Source organism: Diadema antillarum, unplaced genomic scaffold (genome assembly GCF_040938485.1).
Source record: "Diadema antillarum isolate AM-2024a unplaced genomic scaffold, OU_Dant_1.0 seq00001497_RagTag, whole genome shotgun sequence".
NCBI lineage: Eukaryota > Metazoa > Echinodermata > Echinoidea > Diadematoida > Diadematidae > Diadema > Diadema antillarum.
The window spans coordinates 146,731-166,387 of NW_027272234.1; the positions used below are offsets into that span (position 1 = coordinate 146,731).

The window sequence follows — 19,657 nt, forward strand, 5'->3', positions numbered from 1 at the left end:
ACAATGAAAAACATGTATTTGGTTATCCTTAGAGATCACAGTGACTTATACCATGCATAAGCTATTTGAGATTAACATGAACATTGAAATATTATATACAAAAAAGGGCAAGAAATGATGTAGACCAACTACAGGCAAGATTTACCTCCTTATTTGGACAGTACCCAGCAGTACCTCGCCTTTGAACTCAGACTACTCGATAAGAGTAGAAATTCAGCTATAGAGAGAACAAATCAAATTGTATAATGATTATGGTAAACCAAATGAGTGTAACAGGTTCATAAACACATATCTATGTACAAAATCCCCCATTGAATTATGGGCTCCAGTTGTCATGGCAACAGCAACATAAAAAAACCCCAAATTAATGTGAACAAGGTTAAGGGAGTTAACAGACAACTAGTAATGAGGATCCCCCCTTTTGTCCAAAGCAACTGACCGTCACTGATGCAGCCTGCCTACACACAGGCTCATTGTTTACGTTAACCCTTCAGCCACCAGTGGCGACTGACCACACCGAGTGCACATTACATCTTGGCATCCCAGTTTTCTTCATACTAGTCTAAAATCTAGACCCTAAGCATATCTTTGGTACCAAACACATAATATGAGCCATGTACAAGACTTGTCCGTAAACAATATGAATGAACAAAGGAAACAAAGTTTACCATACCCAAGATCAACTCACTAATATCAACAGCAAAATAAATGAAGCAACAGCACACATGTGCGAATGTTTAATACATATAAGAATAAGAACCAGCCTTGGTTCACAACATGCCTAACCGACCAACCCTTTCATATGAACTGAAGTTGCTATCCACATCCAAACTTCGTGTATTTAAATAAAGGGTGATCTAAAAATCTGGGTGATCCTTATCCTTATGTAACTCGAAAATACAACACGATATTAAAATCCGATTAATGCATGTACACCAACATATGTATAATGTATAACATGGTTAAACTTACAATTAGTCGGCGACCAGCAGCATGATTCCACAAAATAAGTATGATAACCAGCTCTATGCAGGCTGAGACACCTCCTCCTCTTGTGAATGCAGAATGTGGAATGAATCCTACCTCTTCGATGGGGAAGAAGTGGTCCATTGTTTGTCATAATGTCTCGAGCAAAGCCTTACCACATTGTTTATGTTATAGGGAAAGTCGGGGAGTGGAGTTCCGGAGACCACCTATGATTTTGGTCAAGCTGACCTTGCTTCTTCATCCCCTCGATGGGTGCTAAGATGTATTATGTCTGTGGGAGTGCTACATGTACTCCTGGTCATTAATTCAACACACATGGCACATAACATATAAATGGTACATATTTACAAAAAGAGCAAGAGAGGGGAGAGAGAGAGAGAGAGAGAGAAGGAGAACGAGGTGCATAGCGAAAGCATGGCATCTGGATAGACATACAATGTATTACAAAAAAAATACAACAAAAATGTGTGGCTACAACACCGTTCATTTCCTAGCCTCACACCTGTTACCGGTGAAAGGGAAGAGGCTGTTAAATATCTGCGCTGTGTGCGTCATCTCAGACCTTGTGAGGAAAACATCTGATCTTGATAGAAGACACCTGAAGAAGGCAGCAGTTCACACTTTGTCCAGGAAGTGATGGAAGGACAGACTGGATCTATGCAAGTGCTTGTTTGCAAGATCAGACATTGCCCTTACTTTTTGTTTGTTTGTTTGATTTTCTTTTTTCAGAGATACATTATATGGAGGAATGTATGCCGTCTGTTTAACAGTAATTTAGCTAATCAGCAGTGCCTTCTGTAGACTCTCTGCAAATTGGATTAAATTGCTTGTGCCCGACCCTTATAATGAGCAAAATGAGAAGAGAGTTTTTTTTTTTTTTTTTTTTACAGTAGCCTCCGACATTATTTTTTTTTTTGTAGCAATAAATGCTGTTATTGTGTTCTTTTTTTTTTTAGAACTGACAGAAATAAGAGCTGCAGAGAAATCTACCTGACAATGCCTGTATTGGGCTAGGCATAGATTCAAGATTCCTTTTTCATTTTGTGTGAAAAAGTACCCTGCAGTATTGTGCGAAAATTTTGTGGAAGGTTTGTTCACGGTCTGAATTATGTAGGTACCATCCTGATGGGACATTTCCCATTTGACAGTTATGATAGATTGGATCCCTGAGGATACCTTTGCCTGTTCATCCATCTGGTAGACTAAAAAAGAAAGAAAAAAAAGAAAGAAATTTAAAAGCAACTTCAATGACAACAACAGAGAGGAAAATGAGATGAGGAATCCCGTGCAGCATGTAGGACGAAGGGAAGCGGGGGAGCAGGAACAGGGAGTTCCCCTTTTCCTGTCTTACTCACCAGCTGATACTTTAATCTGTATGACATGTACGGTGATAAACCAGCTCTGTTACCAGCATACCCAAATGGCCATAGTGTAGGTTGCAATGTCTGAGACCAGCAGTTTAACAACAGTAATAAAGCAAGAAATATTTTATTTAATAGTGAATGTGCTAGTTACAAACACATTGCTTATGATGTCCTGATCGACCATCACAGCTGATTTTCTGGTGATATTTATACTATTGTTGCTGTATGTGATATCCTGATACCCTGTGTTTGTATTATTGTTATCAAACTGTTGTCATTCATCATCATTCTTATTGTATCCCCCCCCCCCCCCCTTGATGAATACTGGTTAGTGGTAAGGTTAGAGTATTAGATTTTGGGTAGGGTTAGGTTTAGGGTTAGAGTTTGGGTTGATGGTTAGGATTATTATAAAGTTCAGGATTAGGATTAGTGTTAGGGCTGTAATTACCCAGGAGGTAATTGCCTTAGAACTGATGATGATGATGATGATGATGATGATGATAGTGATGATGATTATAATGAGGATAGCAATGGCAGAGCCGTAGGTCTCCCTGATTCTGTAGGGAGCTCCCTGAACACTACAATTTATCCTCATATCCTGGCAACAGAATACAAAAGCCTCCATGATATGGATGTTATTTTAGCCTATCAAGGTCCATGATATTGTCGTGGAATCTCTCTCATTTTGATGTGCAAATTTTGTCAACCTTGTCCTGGTATTGTGCTGTTGAATAGTATTTCATTGTTATGATCATAACTCTGATTATATTCTTAGGCATTTCATACCTGTTGTACCTACAGTGTATGCAAGGAATACTGATTATGATGACTGAACAAGTAGAACACAAGGTTGCTCACACTTTTATTGTCATGGAGACACAGTTATCTTTGCCTCTTATTATCAATTGATTGCAAGGTGGCTTGATGACAGCATCTCCCTGTCTTTAAAAATGAATTTTAAAGTGCAGAGTGATCTGACCTAAAGATAGTATTATATAGCAGGCAACAGAAGTAGTGCATAAAAGAAAGAATTCTATCAATGTTGTTAGTGTATTTACTGATGACATGTGGGTGGAGGGAACAATGAGTGTCAGCACCAGTGCTTGTTCAGTCACAGCTGACAGAATGACCCACAGTCCTATCGTCTACCCTGTGTAGAACTAGCATTGCCTTGGATGAGTTTCTCCCTGTTCTTTGTTTGCCACCGAGGTATGATATAAACATACAGAGTCAGATAACATGTGGTTTGTGCGGTTAATGTGGTTTATATGAGACTACATTGCTGGTCCAGGGGGGTCAACCATGATATGTACTGTTTAATATCATACATGCACATATATCCATTTCTTTTCTTAATTCCACCTGCCAGAGATATGGACTATTAATTTCTGTAGATACAGCCCAGAACAAATGATCTTATCTCATTAATCTGATTGCCTTTTGTGTCTATCAATGGATTGGTAAAATCCCTTCATTTTCAAATAATGAAGGTGCTGAATAATTACTGATCCGTGTTGTATACCACCTGCTTTTCTACTCACATCCAAGGTTGAGAAATGGCTAAATTTTTCAACCTGCTGAAGAATAAATGTAGCTGACGTATACTGATGATCTACATGCAATGGACACCTGAATGAATATGAATTTTATTGGTAACCAAGCACAGTTGTCGTAAAGAACAAAGAAATAACATTAACTGAATCCTGTGAATGAGATTTCATATTGATTGCTATGCACTGTTCACATCACTGTGCCAGTTTCCTCTGTGTAAACTTTTGGAAACTCAGTGTTTTACATTATTTGAAGGAAAAAGTAGAATCAACATAATGTCATACAATGTGCATAAGTTTCATTTCCTTTGAAAGAGTACTGTAAAGATCAACATTCAAAAAAAGAAAAAAAAAATCATACTCGCCAGGATCAGAAATACATTCAATCTTGCATTAAGAAGAACTCACATAAGTTGAATGATGTTCCGAAGCATCCCCTTTGTCAGTATTTTCTATTGTTTTTATTTCTTATGTAAAATTTTCTTTGAAGTCAAAGTTGTTTGATCAGTTCCAAGAGATTCAGCTTATGCAAGGTTAGCTGTATGTAATCAGCCAAATTCAATGTATATAGTCACACACAAGATGTCTTACTAGACAATTTCTTAAAATTACACTATCACAAGGCTAGGCTTAATTACTAAGAGCTCAAGAAACTGCAAAGATCTTCCATATTCTTCATTGGCACATCTAGGGAACTTTGAATGACCCGAAAAGAGGAAATATGCATGAATGACAATCACTCACACGCATCATTGTCTGTGTCAATAATTATTGCAAGGATGCCTCATGTGTAAAAGTAATGGCCTAGAGGAAAGAACATACATGTCTACCCCCTCTTCCCCCTCCCACGCATACAATCAGATACACGAGCTGAGCTCTGATCTTGAACTTGTCCCCGTTGTGGTTGACCATGAGAAAGGTTCTCAGGGAGGGCTTGAACCAGAGGCAGGGTAAGCCACAGCAGGTGGAAATTGATGCCTCTGGAAAGGTGTGAATCCCTCCCTCCGGCTTTTGTCCATCCCTGTCTACTTTTTCCCCTCTTTGTTTCTCTCAAACCATCTGAATAATTCTTTGCCGAGTGACAGGCTTGTCTCAGAGGATGCGAAGCAAGTATCAGGTGATGCCCCCTGAGACGGGTATCATGCTTTGAAGTAGGAGAGAGGTTTCTGTCTTCTGATTGGAATGTGTATGATCTCAAGGTTTTAAAGCTCTTTAGCAGGTGTAGTGAAAGAAGAGCACCACTGACAGAAACTGGCAATGGTTGGTGCAGCTAGCATGATATACAGATTCCTCCATAGCTACAGTATGTCCATTGTATTGGGAAAGAAGTTGGGTAAATTTGCTATAGTACAGTATGCTAATGATACCAACAAAAATGATGTGTTGTTGAACTACATGCACAGGAAAGGAAAGGAAACATCCATATATTGATTGACATTACTTCGGTGGTCGCTGTGGGTATAGCTGTGTCAGAGGCATACAGGCACACATACATTTTCATGTCCTGACAGATAGAATGTTGCTTGAATGTCCATGACTTTTATCTCAGAAAAAAAAAAATCTGTATGACCTTTTCAGACTGTGAATGATTGCTCAAAGAAATGAGCTATTTATTGGAAGATCTCTCCATTCAGTGCACAATCCGAAGACCTGCCATTCGGTATATACCATTACCCCCATTAATCCTCCAGTTGTGTGAAGCTAGAAATAATGTCTCACTCACTCACCACAACGTGAGGATTCTCTAGACTTTAGCCTTCCACAGCTCTTTTGATAGAAACATGCCTAAACTTTATTACAGTTTGCTCGCAACAACTTCTTTTAATAGTTGGAAACCAGAGATTTAGATAAAGTAAGAATTGATGTTTGAGTTGTTCACCAGCATTCCTTCCTGACTTTATGGAAACCCAATAGATATTTTCCCTACCTAACCAGGAGTTATTTTCGATGGAAGGAAAGTCTCCATGATGCTGTCAAAGCTTGATTCAAATTTCCATTCTCAAACAACTTTTCATGAAAACTGAGTGACATTGGCAATGATTGGTATCTTCCTTTAAAGGACAAGTTCACCTTCATAGACATGTGGGTTTAGTGAATGCAGCAATATTAGTGGAACACATCAATGAGAGTTTGAGGAAAATCGGACAATCCGTTCAAAAGTTATACATTTTTGAAGTTTCTGCTCAGTCACGGCTGGATGAGAAGACTACTATAGCTTGTGATGTCATATGAGTACAACTACATAAAGAAAGTATAAAGAAAATTCAAGATATTCTCACTTTTCTCACATAATAAAAGAACAATCGACTTCTCTCTTTCAGAAGTGAGGGGGAATAATATTACCCCTAACATAAGTCAGTAACAAGTCGAGGAAATGTGCACTTTATTCAAAAAGTCAAGTTTTGTGAAATTCTCTTTTTATTTTCCTTATATCGTTGTACGCATGTGACATCATACACTGTAGTAGTCTTCTCCTCCAGCAGTGATTGCACAGATATTTTAAAAATTCATAACTTTTGAACGGATGGTAGGATTTTCCCCAAACTTTCACTGATGTGTTCTACTAACATTGTTGCCTTCACTCAATCCACATGTATATGAAGGTGAACTTGTCCTTTAAAGTCAGAAAATCCTTTTTCAGAGTCTTCAAGAGCAAGTGAGAAGGGAGTGTGGATACGGGTTTGCAAGGTCACAGGAGATACAATTTCAGCACTGTGGAAACTTTATCAGAAAACATGGGCACAGAGTTCATAAGGCTGGATTGGGTTGTCATCATTGATGAAAAACTTTGGCCAATATAAAGTATGTGAAGTGCCTCCAGTAACATTGGTTTGTCTGGCATCAATCTAAAAGCCATAATGGGAAATATTTCAGTTAGACGTGTTCTTTCAGAAGAGAGGATATAGAATAGATGCTTTGTGTGTGCGAGTGTTAAAGATTATCAGCTAAATGTACCTGATTTCAAGATAAGATTCAATTTTAATCTATGTTTTGTACGTAGGATTCTGATATCTTCTCTGTTGATTGATATGATTGCAAGTTGTACCCTGACTGTGTGTATTACACAGCTAGTGAGAGAAATACACCTTTGTACAGTTGTTGGTATTAGTAGTTTGTGACATGATTTATGCTAAAATATCAAATGCATACTTGTGCGAAGTTTGAATTACCACTGTAGATACGATGGTATTCTTGGATGTATTAGCATTTTGTGGTCTATTTTGTGGTGTATTTATAGTCACATTACAAATTGTCATGCAAAATACCATGGTATCTCACCATCAGTGTGATTACACCTCATGTCACCACTGCTTCATATCATTGTGAAATATCTTTCTCCCTCCCACTTCTTCTTCCTGTGATGGATCTGTGATTATCTGCTGCTTCATAGTTGCTAGAATTCTTAATTGATTTATGTGACTTTCTGTCATTTTGCTGCAGGCTTTTATGAGTTGACCCATGACAACATCACAGAGAACTGGAGAACCATCAACATCCTGGAGAGATTCAATATCTACCAGGAGGTCTTCCTAGCTCTCATCTACAGGAGTCTACCTTTTATCCAGGTGAGTCCTCATTTTAAGTTACACTGTAGTAATAACTTTGTTATTTTCAATCCCTCTTCAATTTCACAGAATTTCCACCAGCTTGCAGTAGCCACTTGCATGATTATCATTTTACGCTCTTGGGATAAAACTTTTGCCTAATATGATAATGAATAATCAAAAGCTTCATTGCATTTGAAGGTGTTTCTTTTTTTATATTTCCTTTGTTGAAAGATAAATATGGCTCATGATCCATGTAAACGTGTAACCTAATGTGAGATAAATCCTGTATTGACTGTCAAATTGTGTGTGACTTCAACCCTAACATACAATGTAGAGTCAAAGGAATGAGGCCTTAATGATCTCCTTTGAAAGTTATTATTATTATTATTATTATTATTTATTTTTTTTTTGGGGGGGGTGGTCTTTGTAGTTTTTGTTTGCATTCTTATTTTTTAGGCCATTCTAATTTCCAACAGATGTCATCTGAAGATGCCATCTTATTAGTGGAGCGGCATAGCTCGAAAAATTAGAGGAATTGTGCATTTTATGATAAAAGCACCAAATTTCGCACACATGTTGACAATTACATTTGAAAAAAATTCAGATATTGGGCCATCGTAAATAGCGCCCTCAACGGCCATGGCAGCCATTTTTCAAAATGGCCGCCATATGATGCCATTTTTTGTAAAAATTTACAAATTTCAGAAGGGAAAATCAATAAGATTTTGCAAACGATTGGGAAATAACATTCAAAATAAATTTAGATATTGGACCATCGCAAATTGCGCCCTCAACGGCCATGGCAGCCATTTTTCAAAATGGCCGCCATAAATGCCATTTTTCGTAAAGATTTACAAATTTCAGAAGGGAAAATCTATACGATTTTGAAAACGAGTGGGATATAACATTTAAAATAAATCTAGATATTGGGCCATCGCAAATTGCGCCCCCTAACGGTCATGGCAGCCATTTTTTTCAAAATGGTCGCCATTAATGCCATTTTTGCAAGAAATTAAAAATTTTAGAAGGGGAAAATCAATAAGATTTTGCAAATAAGTGGGAAATAAAATTCAAAATAAATTTAGATGTTGGGCCATGGCAAATTGCGCCCTCAACGCCAATGGTGGCCATGTTTAAAATTGGCTGCCATAAAAACCACCGTTTTCTCTGAATTTACTAATTCCAGAAGAAAAAGTCAGTAAGATCTCGCACTCAATTTAAAAATTTCGTGTGAAATAGATCTTGCACCTATGTATTACATTATTGTAAATCGCGCCCTAAATGGCCATTGCAGCCATTTTTCAAAATGGCCACCATGGATTCCAATATTTTAAATTTCCTGATTTCACAAAAGGAAAAGTCAAGATTTTGCACACAATTTGAAAATTGTGTTTGAAATTAATATTTGTATTAGATTATTATAATACTGCCCTTAACGGCCATGGCCGCCATATTCCAAAATGGCTGCCATTGTCATAATCATTTTGTTTTCAAAAATGGTAATTTCAGAAAGAAAAGTCAACAAATGTGTACATAAATTGAAAATCATGTTTAAAATCAAACAATATATCTAGATTGCATTAACTCTAGTAATTGTTCTTTCGCAAATTTTGAAGAAGAAAAAAAATTGCTAATAACGGCAATTGCAGCCATTTTCCAAAATGGCTGTCATATGTGCCATTTTTCTTTTATGAAGATGTCCTAATGCCGGAAGAAGACAATAAACATTTTTGCGCAAGTTGACATATACTTACAAAGAAGTTTAGACATTGAGCCATCATAAGCTGTGTTCTCAATGGCTATTTCACCTATTTGTCAAAATGGCTACGATACACTCTTTTTTTTTTTTGGCTTGAAAATTTGCTTAACTTCAGAAGGAGAAGGCAGTAGAATACTCACAGAGACATTATATAATCTAAAATATGGTGTTAAAGAAATCATTTGAGGAACAACTAAAATAAACAAGGCAAATGCTTAGCGATTATATCTCACCAATGATGAATGCATATTTTAGGTGGCAAACTTGAAAAATTTCCGAAAAAGAGTAATATGAATATCGAGGGATATTCAATGGCGCCATGTATTAACTTTGACAGCACCACCATATCATTGAATATATGGGACTATATGACATGTATCTATTCTAAGATGTAACTTTCTAAATATTCTTAAGACAGGTACGAAAAAATGGCCTTTCAATTTACGAAAAAAATTAATTTACTTGCCATGCTTCCATAAAAACACATACCTTTGATACATGTATCCATACTGTTAGCCGTCGCATGCGAAACACTGCAATTAGAACTAAACTGAAAACAATCTAGAACTAACCCATCAATGAAACCTTTTGTTAGATTTTGATTTCTTTGAACACCAGATTGCATTAGATGTAATGGCTATTTAGCAGTATTCTATTGCTTTCTCCTTCTGGAATAAGCAAATTAAAAAAGGGGGAGTGTGTGGAAGCCATTTTGACAAAGAGCTGCCAAAGCCGTTGGGGACGATGTTTAAATGGTGGCTCAATATCTTCATTTCAAATTTAAATTCAAATTCAAACTTGAATTTATTTGAATGTCTTTTGTCAATTTGCACAAGAAATGTTTTGTCTTCTTCTGGCATTATCATATTTTCAAGAAATAAATAGCATATATAGTGACCATTTGGAAAATGGCTGCCATGGTCGTTGATGGTGCCATTTGTAATGACCTCGTATATTATTTTCTTTTGAATATGATTTTCAACTTATGTACAAATTTCATTGATTTTCTCTCTTAAATTAGCATATCTTTCCAAAAAAGAAGAAAAAAAAGCAAACATCCATGGCGGTCAGCATGGCCCTTGAGGGAGCCTTCTAAGAAGACCTTATACTTAAATTTATTTTTTAGCATAATTCTCAACTTGTTTGCAAAGTATTATTGACTTTTCCTTCTGACAGCAAATTTTTTGCAAAAAAAGGGGGCATCCATGGCAGCTGTTTTGAAACGTGGCTGCTATGGCTGTTGAGGGTGCACTTTTGGATGGCCTATTATCAAATTCAGTTTGAATGTAATTTTCCACCTTTGTGGAAATTCTGATTGACGTCTGCAACACTTTACGGAAAAAAGACATTCATGGTGGCCATTTTGAAAATGGCTGGAATGGCCATTAAGGGGGCAATTTGCAATGGCCCAATAAGTTTACTTTTGAATGTAATTTCCCCCTGTTTTCAAAATCTCGTTGGCTTTCCCTTCTGATTTTAGTAAATCTTTTCGAAAATAAAGCATTTATGGCGACCATTTTGAAATATGGCTGCCATGACCGTTGAGGGCGCAATTTCCGATGGCCCAATATCAAGATTTGTTTCAAATGTCGTTTCCCATTTATAAGCAAAATTTCATTGACTTTTCCTTTTGAAATTAGCATTTTTTTTTTGAAAAAATGGCACTTATGGTGCCCATTTAAAAAAAAAAATGACTGCCATAGCCATTGAGAGCGCAGTTTTCAATTGCCCAATATCTGTATTTATTTTGGATGTAATTTCCCGTTTGTTTGCAAAAAAGAAAAAAAATGGCTTTCCTTTCTGAAATTTGCATTTTTAAACAAAAAAAGGCATTTATGGCGGCCATTTTGAAAAAAATGGCTACCATGGCCGTTGAGGGCGCAGTTTCCGATGGCCCAATATCTAGATTTATTTCTAATGTAATCAACATTTATGGGCAAAATCTTATTAACTTTTCCCTTCTGAAATTTGCAAAATCATCGACGAAGTGGCACAATAGACAGCCATTTTGAAAAATGGTTATCATGGACGTTGAGGGCGCAATTAACAATGGCCAAATATTTGAATTAATTTTGAATGTAATTTCCCACTTGTTTGCAGAATCTTACTGGCTTTCCCTTCTAAAGTTAGCAAATATTTTGAAAAAATGGCATTTATGGCGGCCATTTTGAAAAATGGCTGCCATTGCCGTTGAGGGCGCTATCTCCAATGGCCCGATATCTTCATTTATTTTGAATGTAATTTCCCATTTGTAACCAAAAACTTATTGACTTTTCTCTCCTAAAATTACCAAATTTTACGAAAACATGGCATTTATGGCAGCCATTTTGAAAAATGGCTGCCATGGACGTTGAGGGCGCTATTTATGATGGCCCAATATCTAAATTTAATCTGAACGTGATTGTCAACCTGTGTACGAAATTTGGTGCTTTTATCACAAAATGCACAATTGTTCGGCTATGCCGCTCCACTATATAATAGTTGGCACCATGAATTGAGTCATGTAATATTTCTACTATGCAGATTGTCATTGTAATCTAGGGGTTGCTTTATACCTGTTTGAAACACACCTCCCCATTACATTTTAGATGAGAAATATCTAATCTGGCATAAATGTAGGAACACGAGTTGAAGAATAGTAAACAATGTGCACTGAGTGGCAGGAATGGCACTATTTTACTGGTGGCTTGAAACAGTGTATGATGTGTATTTGTTGTATAATCCCTCCGATAAATCTGAAAAATAGGCTGTAAATTTGGTTGTTTATTTACATATATTGCGATGCAGACAATCAGGGTACCGTGACAAACGCGATTTACATAGCTACTTGGTCTACGAGGCTGATATCAAAAGCTCTGTACACACACCATCGAATAATCAATGCCATGTCTTGTTTATGATGGCATTCATGGCATAGTGCTCCATACCATGAATGTTGTCATGGTACATAACATTTTCCCACATCAACATTTTGTTTTCAACACTTTTTGAACATCATGGCAATGTAATGTTTGATCGCATGATGCTATGTAGACAAATAACTTCACAGGAATTGTTCTATGAGGGATATAATATTTCATCGTGGTTGGAGAAGTTTTGTGGACTCAGTGCATGTTTCTCTAAGTATTGATAACATATGTGCTCTTGAGTCTGGGCATTCAAGTGTGTGATGCCAATTATCAGCTCAGTGAACCTAATCCATGGAGATTTAGATGAATTTGCAGATTCTGACAGCAAAACCTGACAGTGGTTTATAATACCACAATGCAAAGGAACAATATAGTTGAAATAGAGTGCCATCGCCCCCATGACATTCCTTGATCTTTAATAATATCAGCATAATGTGTGTACCATTATCTCCTTCTTTCATATAAGGTAAACAATGCTATTAAAAAATGCATTGTTTACCTTGTTCATTCATCTGGATCAAGTGTACTTCCATGAAAGTGTCTTGGCAATATTTTGTTCAATATTAGTGATTAGTCACATCAAGCTAATTTTCCTTCTGATGACTGTATTCCATGGTATCTGCTTAATGATGAGTGCCATTTGAACTGTTTTGAAGAACTGAATTGCAAAGTGCTGTAATAAACTGTTGATGTCAGTCAAACCATTACAAGAAACCGCTAAAAATATTAGTCTCACTGCAAACAGAATAAAATGAATCTATATCATCAGTTTGAGTAAATTCCTAGATGTTGATCTCTGAATGTGTCTCATTGATCTGTTGTGCCCACAGAGCCGTCTACTGCCAATCTTCTTCTACATCAATACTGTGTTTGTCCTCCATGGTGTCTACTTCACAAGTCTCTTTGCCACAGCCTGGCTGCTCACTAACTCCTGGCTGGCAGGCTTGTTGGCTTGCACCTTCTTCATTGCAAACAAGTAAGTGGGTTGAGCACATAGAACATTTCACAAAAGGTATGAATGCCATTTGAAACTGTTAAAAGGAGTTGATTTGCATTGAAAAAAAAAATGTCTTGAACACAAAAGCTCTTTTGCATGCAGTCATCCTAGATTCATCTCCCGTAGAGCTGTGGAAAAGATGTTCCTAATGACAAATTTGTAATGGGTTACATACAAATACATTTCCATTATCAAAACAGATGAGATATATTTTGCAAACAATGTCAACAATCATAATTTTATGCATTGGTAATGTTGAGATGCCTATGTAATAAAGTGTCAGTTAATTCACTGATGTATATGCAGTCATAATATTTCAATTCCTTCAGTGTCTGGTTTTTACTGTTTTATTGCATTTATTCAAGAAAATTGTTCTTCCAGATATGGATTCTTCTTTAAAAGATGATATTGTCCTAATTCCATTACTGTATAAAAACTAACAACAAAAGCATGTAAAGTTGGCAAAGAGGATGAGATTGTGTCTGATATGTGACCTCCTTCTCACACCTGTATTCCCCTAGGGATGACACCACTAGAGTGGACTATACCATACCCCTCAGGGAGAGCTTTGCCCTGCCTTTCCTCTATGTCCAGCTGGCCCTTATTACCCACTACCTGAGACCTTCGCCCCATGCAAAGAGACAGGTGAGGCCCTTACAACCCCAGTGCTTACCGGTAGAGAGGCACGGTAGTTGGCCCCCTCAGGGTAATTTCCTGTTTTTTTGGGGGAACTGCTCTTGTCACATTTTCTGTTACAAAATCTGTGGTATAGACTTCATCAAAATTGTGTCAGAAGTCATCACCCTCGTGATGGAGAGTGAGTATCAATGTTGCTGGATGATGATATTATTATCTGGATACCAAAAGCTGAAACAGATAGACATAATCACACTGGATTTGTTGGCATGAAAAATTGGCAGTTAGTAGTGTTTTCTGCAGATTATGCTGTATGCTGTTTATACAATTTTGTACCTATAGATTGCCACTAGAACAAAAAACTTGGTAACCTTGAGCAATGTGGATGCAGAATTTTAATAGCATAGAATGAAGAAAGAAAAGAAAAGAAAAAAGGTAACTGTATTCTGTAGCTCTTTAATATTATTATCATTATCATTATAATCGTTGGTATTATTTTCATCATAATTGTCTGTTAATTGTTTTCATCATCATCATCCTCATCATGAACAGTAGTAGTAGAAGCAGAAGTATTGCCATTGTACAGCATATTTTCAGTGGATGGCAGGAATAAAATGGATGATTGCATAATTTCAGAGAAATAGTTTTTAAACAGCTTTCTGGCAAAGAAGTGCCAAGCACATTTCATGGCTTTGAATTGTTTGCTTGATGGAAGTCGTACCTGCAACATACAAGTATGTGACATATGTCACTCACACAAGCAGGAATGCATGGCAGGTACATACAGCTCAGATCACACATGCTTTGGTGAAAAGCGACACTCTATGCTGCATCTTATAGCTTTCGATAATGTCCTGGTAAGATGTGTCGCTTGCCCGTGAGCAAACTGGGAGCCAGTCTCCAAAGTGGAAACCGAGGCACGTTTGATCAATATTTCATGTGTGTTACTGATACGCCAGGCTGTTATGGGTATCAGAATGCAAATTGTGCATCCATCGCCGAGACAGCGCTAATGAAGATTGGGTTTCTAATGCATGTGACCTACTTGAATGTGTTTGTACAGAGAGCCAAACTGCAGGAGCTAGGCACGGACACTGAAGTACAATCAATACAATATACATTGTACCATCTCCTAGACTGCTGAAAAGAAGACAAAAAAAAAGAAGAAAAAGAAAGAAAGAAAAAGAAAGGAAGAAAAAGAAAAAGAAGAAGAAAATCTATATACCCAGTATGCTTTTCTCATGTATGTATTATTACACCATACCTGTCATTGTTTGACCTGTGAATTGTTGTCTGACCTAGATCATGTGCCTGGAGTCTATACCATCTTAAAGGGATGGTATAGTATTGGTGGAGATGAGGATTGGGCTTTTAACCCGTTGAGAACAGACTGATTTTGCTACAACACTCGTTTCCCATAGACACTTGCCCGAGTATACTCAGGACTCGTCCTCAATGGGTTAACTTTTTGCGAGATACCAAGAAACCACCTATGAAATACTACAGAGGATACCATTCTAAGAGAAATTCAAAGTTTGTTTGATGAAAATCGGTTTTGGAATTGCTGAGACATCCAAAAACAAAGTAAAGCAAAGCAATCGTAATAAAAGGTGGGTCCCACCTTTTATTAGGATCACTCTGTTTTGGATATCTCAGCCATTTCAAAACCAATTTTCATCAAATAAATGTTGAATTCCTCTTAAAATTACATGCTCTTTTATATTTCATAAGAGGTTTTTCATTATCTCACCAAAAAATGTTAGAAACCTGAAGTTTAGTCTCAAACAAAACTTTATGATCCCTTTAAGCCATATATTCCTGTAGAATCGAAGGGATTGCATCACTCAGTTTATATCGAGGGCTCAACATTGGCACTGGCCCGGTGGCCCAGAACCACTTAAAATTGATATCCTGTCACCAAATTTCCAAAAAGGCTTTCTTGCGGTGGCCCAATTGGGGCCTTATTGGTTCACAACGGATTGATATGTTTCTGTTTTATAGTTTTTGGCCACAACATTTCTTTCTTTTCCTGTGCTCAAGAACACATTGTTAATAGTAAAGGAAACAGCAATGATGAAAATTCTTACTAAAGGATGTGTAGTATGAAGCAATTTATCATTTTCCCCTTGTCACTGAATACTGTAGTCTTAAAATGTGACTTTTGGCGATTTCTACTTGCAAAAGGAGTGGAAAGAACGAACCCGACGATTATAAATGATGAATATCAGCTACTTCCTTACACTGTGCTGGGCATTGCAGATTTATTTTCAGTCGAGAAGGACTTGTGTAATTGGTAGTGTATTTATAGATTTGGTCACTAGCCTTGTTTTCAGAATATTTTCCCAAAAGGTTAGAAGAAAATTGTGAGCAATCTTCATTGTAGCATGAGATATTGAGTGGAATCAAACCAGTAGCATGAAGATAAGACATTTCCTATGCAAGATAGTGCTAAAAAAATATTACCCCCCCCCCCCCCACCTTGATCAATTTTCGGAGATATATTTCTTGCAAATAAAGAATGTGAAATCTAGGTTAATGGCTGTTGTCTTTCCGTGCCTTAATTCATTTCTGGTTGTTGATTTGTGTGTCTGCGTCATTAGGCACCCAGTGAGTCATGGTTCCACTGGGATGTGCAGATTTCAATGCTATTAAATTCTCGTCTACAGTCCGGCTTCCCCTCCACTCTCTTTCGTCTTGTCAGCTCTCAGGAGCAAACTCACGATTAGGCTTCGCTGTAAAGTTGACAAATCTAATAAAGGCACTTATGTGGTGTGAAATATGCTGAGATATTTCCCTCACGCAGAAATCCTGTAAGTGTGACGTTCAATACTGTCTGTTGTGATCACTTGGGTTGCAATGGCAACCATCTTTTTCAGTCATGTGATCACTAATTTATTGTGTCTAGCCAGTGGTGAATAAGGTTTATACTTTGGGCCGCTTTTGGACAATGCAGACTTTTTTTATTAGAGGAAAATATCAAAATGTCATATATCATACAAGTGTGTAGTTGCTACCAAAATGAGGGGAAAAGGGTTATTTTGGGAATAGCCTGATTTAAAAAAAATGATAATTTGAGCAAGCTTAGAGAGAAGTAGAGCTTTATTTCAGATTCAATGAGCCAACTTACACACTGAAGACAGCTGCAAGTATGTTAATACAATGCATTTATGTAATACAATTGAGAACATACTAATCTTTAGTAGTTGATAACTTCTTAATGCTCGTCCAGTTTCACTCAACTGATTGCTTTCCAGTTGCTCAAATGCTTTATTACTACGTGGGAGGATAAAAAAAAATAGCGTACAAAACAATGGTAGTACAGTGCATCTCATCATTTTTCATTAATTCAATTCGTTTAATTATACCCCCGCCAAACGAAGTTTGAAGGGGGTATATAGGAATCAGCGGACGGTCGGTCGGGCGGTCGGGCGGTCGGGCGGTCGGGCGGTCGGGCGGTCGGTCGGGCGGTCGGTCGGGCGGTCGGTCCGTTGCAAATCTTGCGTCGCGAACTACTTCCTCAGTTTTCAACCGATTCCCATAAAACTTGGCACAGATGTGTGCCTTGGGTTGTAGATGTGCAAGACGTATTTTTTGACAGTACCCAAAAGTACGTTGCCATGGTAACGGCATATTATGGGCAAAAATGGGTACAAATCTTGCGTCGCGAACTACTTCCTCAGTTTTCAACCGATTCCCATAAAACTTGGCACAGATGTGTGCCTTGGGTTGTAGATGTGCAAGACGTATTTTTTGACAGTACCCAAACGTATGTTGCCATGGTAACGGCATATTATGGGCAAAAATGGGTACAAATCTTGCGTCGCGAACTCCTCCCACAGTTTTTGATCAATTTTTATGAAATTAGGTACAGATGTTCGTCTGAATATGTTAATGTGCAAGACACATATTTCCGCAGTGGCAAAAAGTGCGTTGCCATGGTAACGGCATGTTATTGGTAAAATATAGGGCAAAATGCTTCATGGCAAAACTGCTTCATCAGTGTTCTTCCAATTCTCATGGAATTCATATTGAATGTTTGTCTTAGGATATAGGTCAGCATGACACATTTCTTGACAGTGACAAAGAGTATGTTGCCATGGTAACAGCTCACATATTATGAGCCAAAATGATGGAAAATTTTGTGTTGCAAACTACTTCCTCAGTTTTTGCCCAATTTCCATGAAACTTGGTACAGATGTGTGCCTTTGGTTGTAGATGTGCAAGACGCATTTTTCGACAGTACCCGAAAGTACGTTGCCATGGTAACGGCATATTAATGGCAGAAGATCAAGGAAAGATCTTGCGGATTTAACTACTTCCTCATTTTTTTGACCAAAGCTTATCAAATGTTGTTTTGACCAAAGCTTATGAAATGTTGTTTGGTGGGGGTATAACCAGTCGCTGTAGCGACATTTCTAGTTTTTCATATTCACTATTTCATTCTTGTTTTTATTTGTTTGTTTGTTCTTTTGCTTAATTGAGTGAGGGGTAGAGTAGATTATGGGGGATTAAGCACTGTCTTCGCGATATATTCTTCAGGGGAATTTATTCCTTTCAATAACTGAAAATGTCATATTCTGGCCCAAAAAAACCAAACAAACAACCAAACAACCAAACAACCAAACAGACCCCCCCCCCCAAAAAAAAAAAAAAAAAAAAAAATCACACACACACACACAAAAAACACACAAACCAAACCAAACCAAAAAAAAAAACCAACAACAAAACCAACAACAACAAAAACACAAAACAATGGCAACACATGATCAAAGGCATGACAGTTATAGTTGGGACATCAAACTCTGATATTCTGACACATGTGGCTTTGATTACTGAATGTGAATCATTGCCTCTTCCTGTTCAACTTAAGTGGCACACTGATCCTGCGCACTGATTAAATTTACTGTGAACATGAATGGAAAGGCGTCGACCTTGAAGCACTGTCAGATCTCCGGAGTTGTCAGATTTGTGCAGAAAACATACCACACATACCAGAGGGGTTTATGAAAACATGAAACTCTTGACATTTAATTATATAAATAAATATAAATTCAAACAATCAATATTGCCAGTGGCAGCAAAGATGACATTTCTGTACTTAAGTGGATGAATATTAGTATCAAAAATCTAGAAAGTTGGAGAGACATAATCTAAGTTTATTTATGTCTTAGAGTTATGATAGCAGTACTTTCCAAGCAAAATTTAACAGAATTATTCATGACCTAATGAAAAGATTATGCTCAATCCTAGTTCTGAAATGTGTGTTCTGCTGATATTTTGTAATGTTTTATTTGACTGCAATATGAGTGAAGATGCCCCTTAAGATTTACTCTTGTGCAGTTATTGTATCTCTTCCAAGGGTTGAGTAGCTAGGCCGATATCTAATTTCTACAATATCTATATACAGTAAATCTATTTCTGTATCTATATCTGTCCAGCTGTACACCCCTCCATCTACCAATGTATAACATTTTGCTATAATGGTTATCTATCTCACTGTCTGTCTATCTATGTATTTATCCATCTATCTACGTAAATATCTAACATACATACATTGTATCTATGATATCAGTCTGTCTATCCATCTTTCTATATAATATCTTTCTTTGTGTCTTATATTGTAAAAAGAGATGGGATGGTATGGGGCACAATTCAAGCAATAAACAAGAAGCACAAACAGTGAGCACTCATTTACACACCCACATCCCCCCTCACACATACATGTGCAATACATTACATCCTTTTTGCTCCAAGGCACTCCCTGTATTATATTTGCATTTTGCAATGCGTGTGTAACATGAAGACCTCATGTAGCAGTACAATTGTACATTATGTTAGCTTTTTTTTTTGCCGAAATGAAAATAGACAAAAGCAAATACAGACTAAACAGGAGCAGATATCAAGTTT

General features: G+C 37.2%; 1 protein-coding gene across 1 annotated transcript in view; it reads left to right on the plus strand.

Annotated features, from left to right (window-relative positions):
- Positions 1-19,657, plus strand: part of LOC139710076 (protein C-mannosyl-transferase DPY19L3-like) — a 51,441-nt gene that overhangs the window by 12,944 nt on the left and 18,840 nt on the right. The window contains exons 3-5 of the mRNA XM_071622021.1: positions 7,343-7,467; positions 12,948-13,093; positions 13,636-13,759. Of these exons, the coding sequence (XP_071478122.1) occupies positions 7,343-7,467; positions 12,948-13,093; positions 13,636-13,759 (395 nt within the window). The remainder of the gene's footprint in view (positions 1-7,342; positions 7,468-12,947; positions 13,094-13,635; positions 13,760-19,657) is intronic.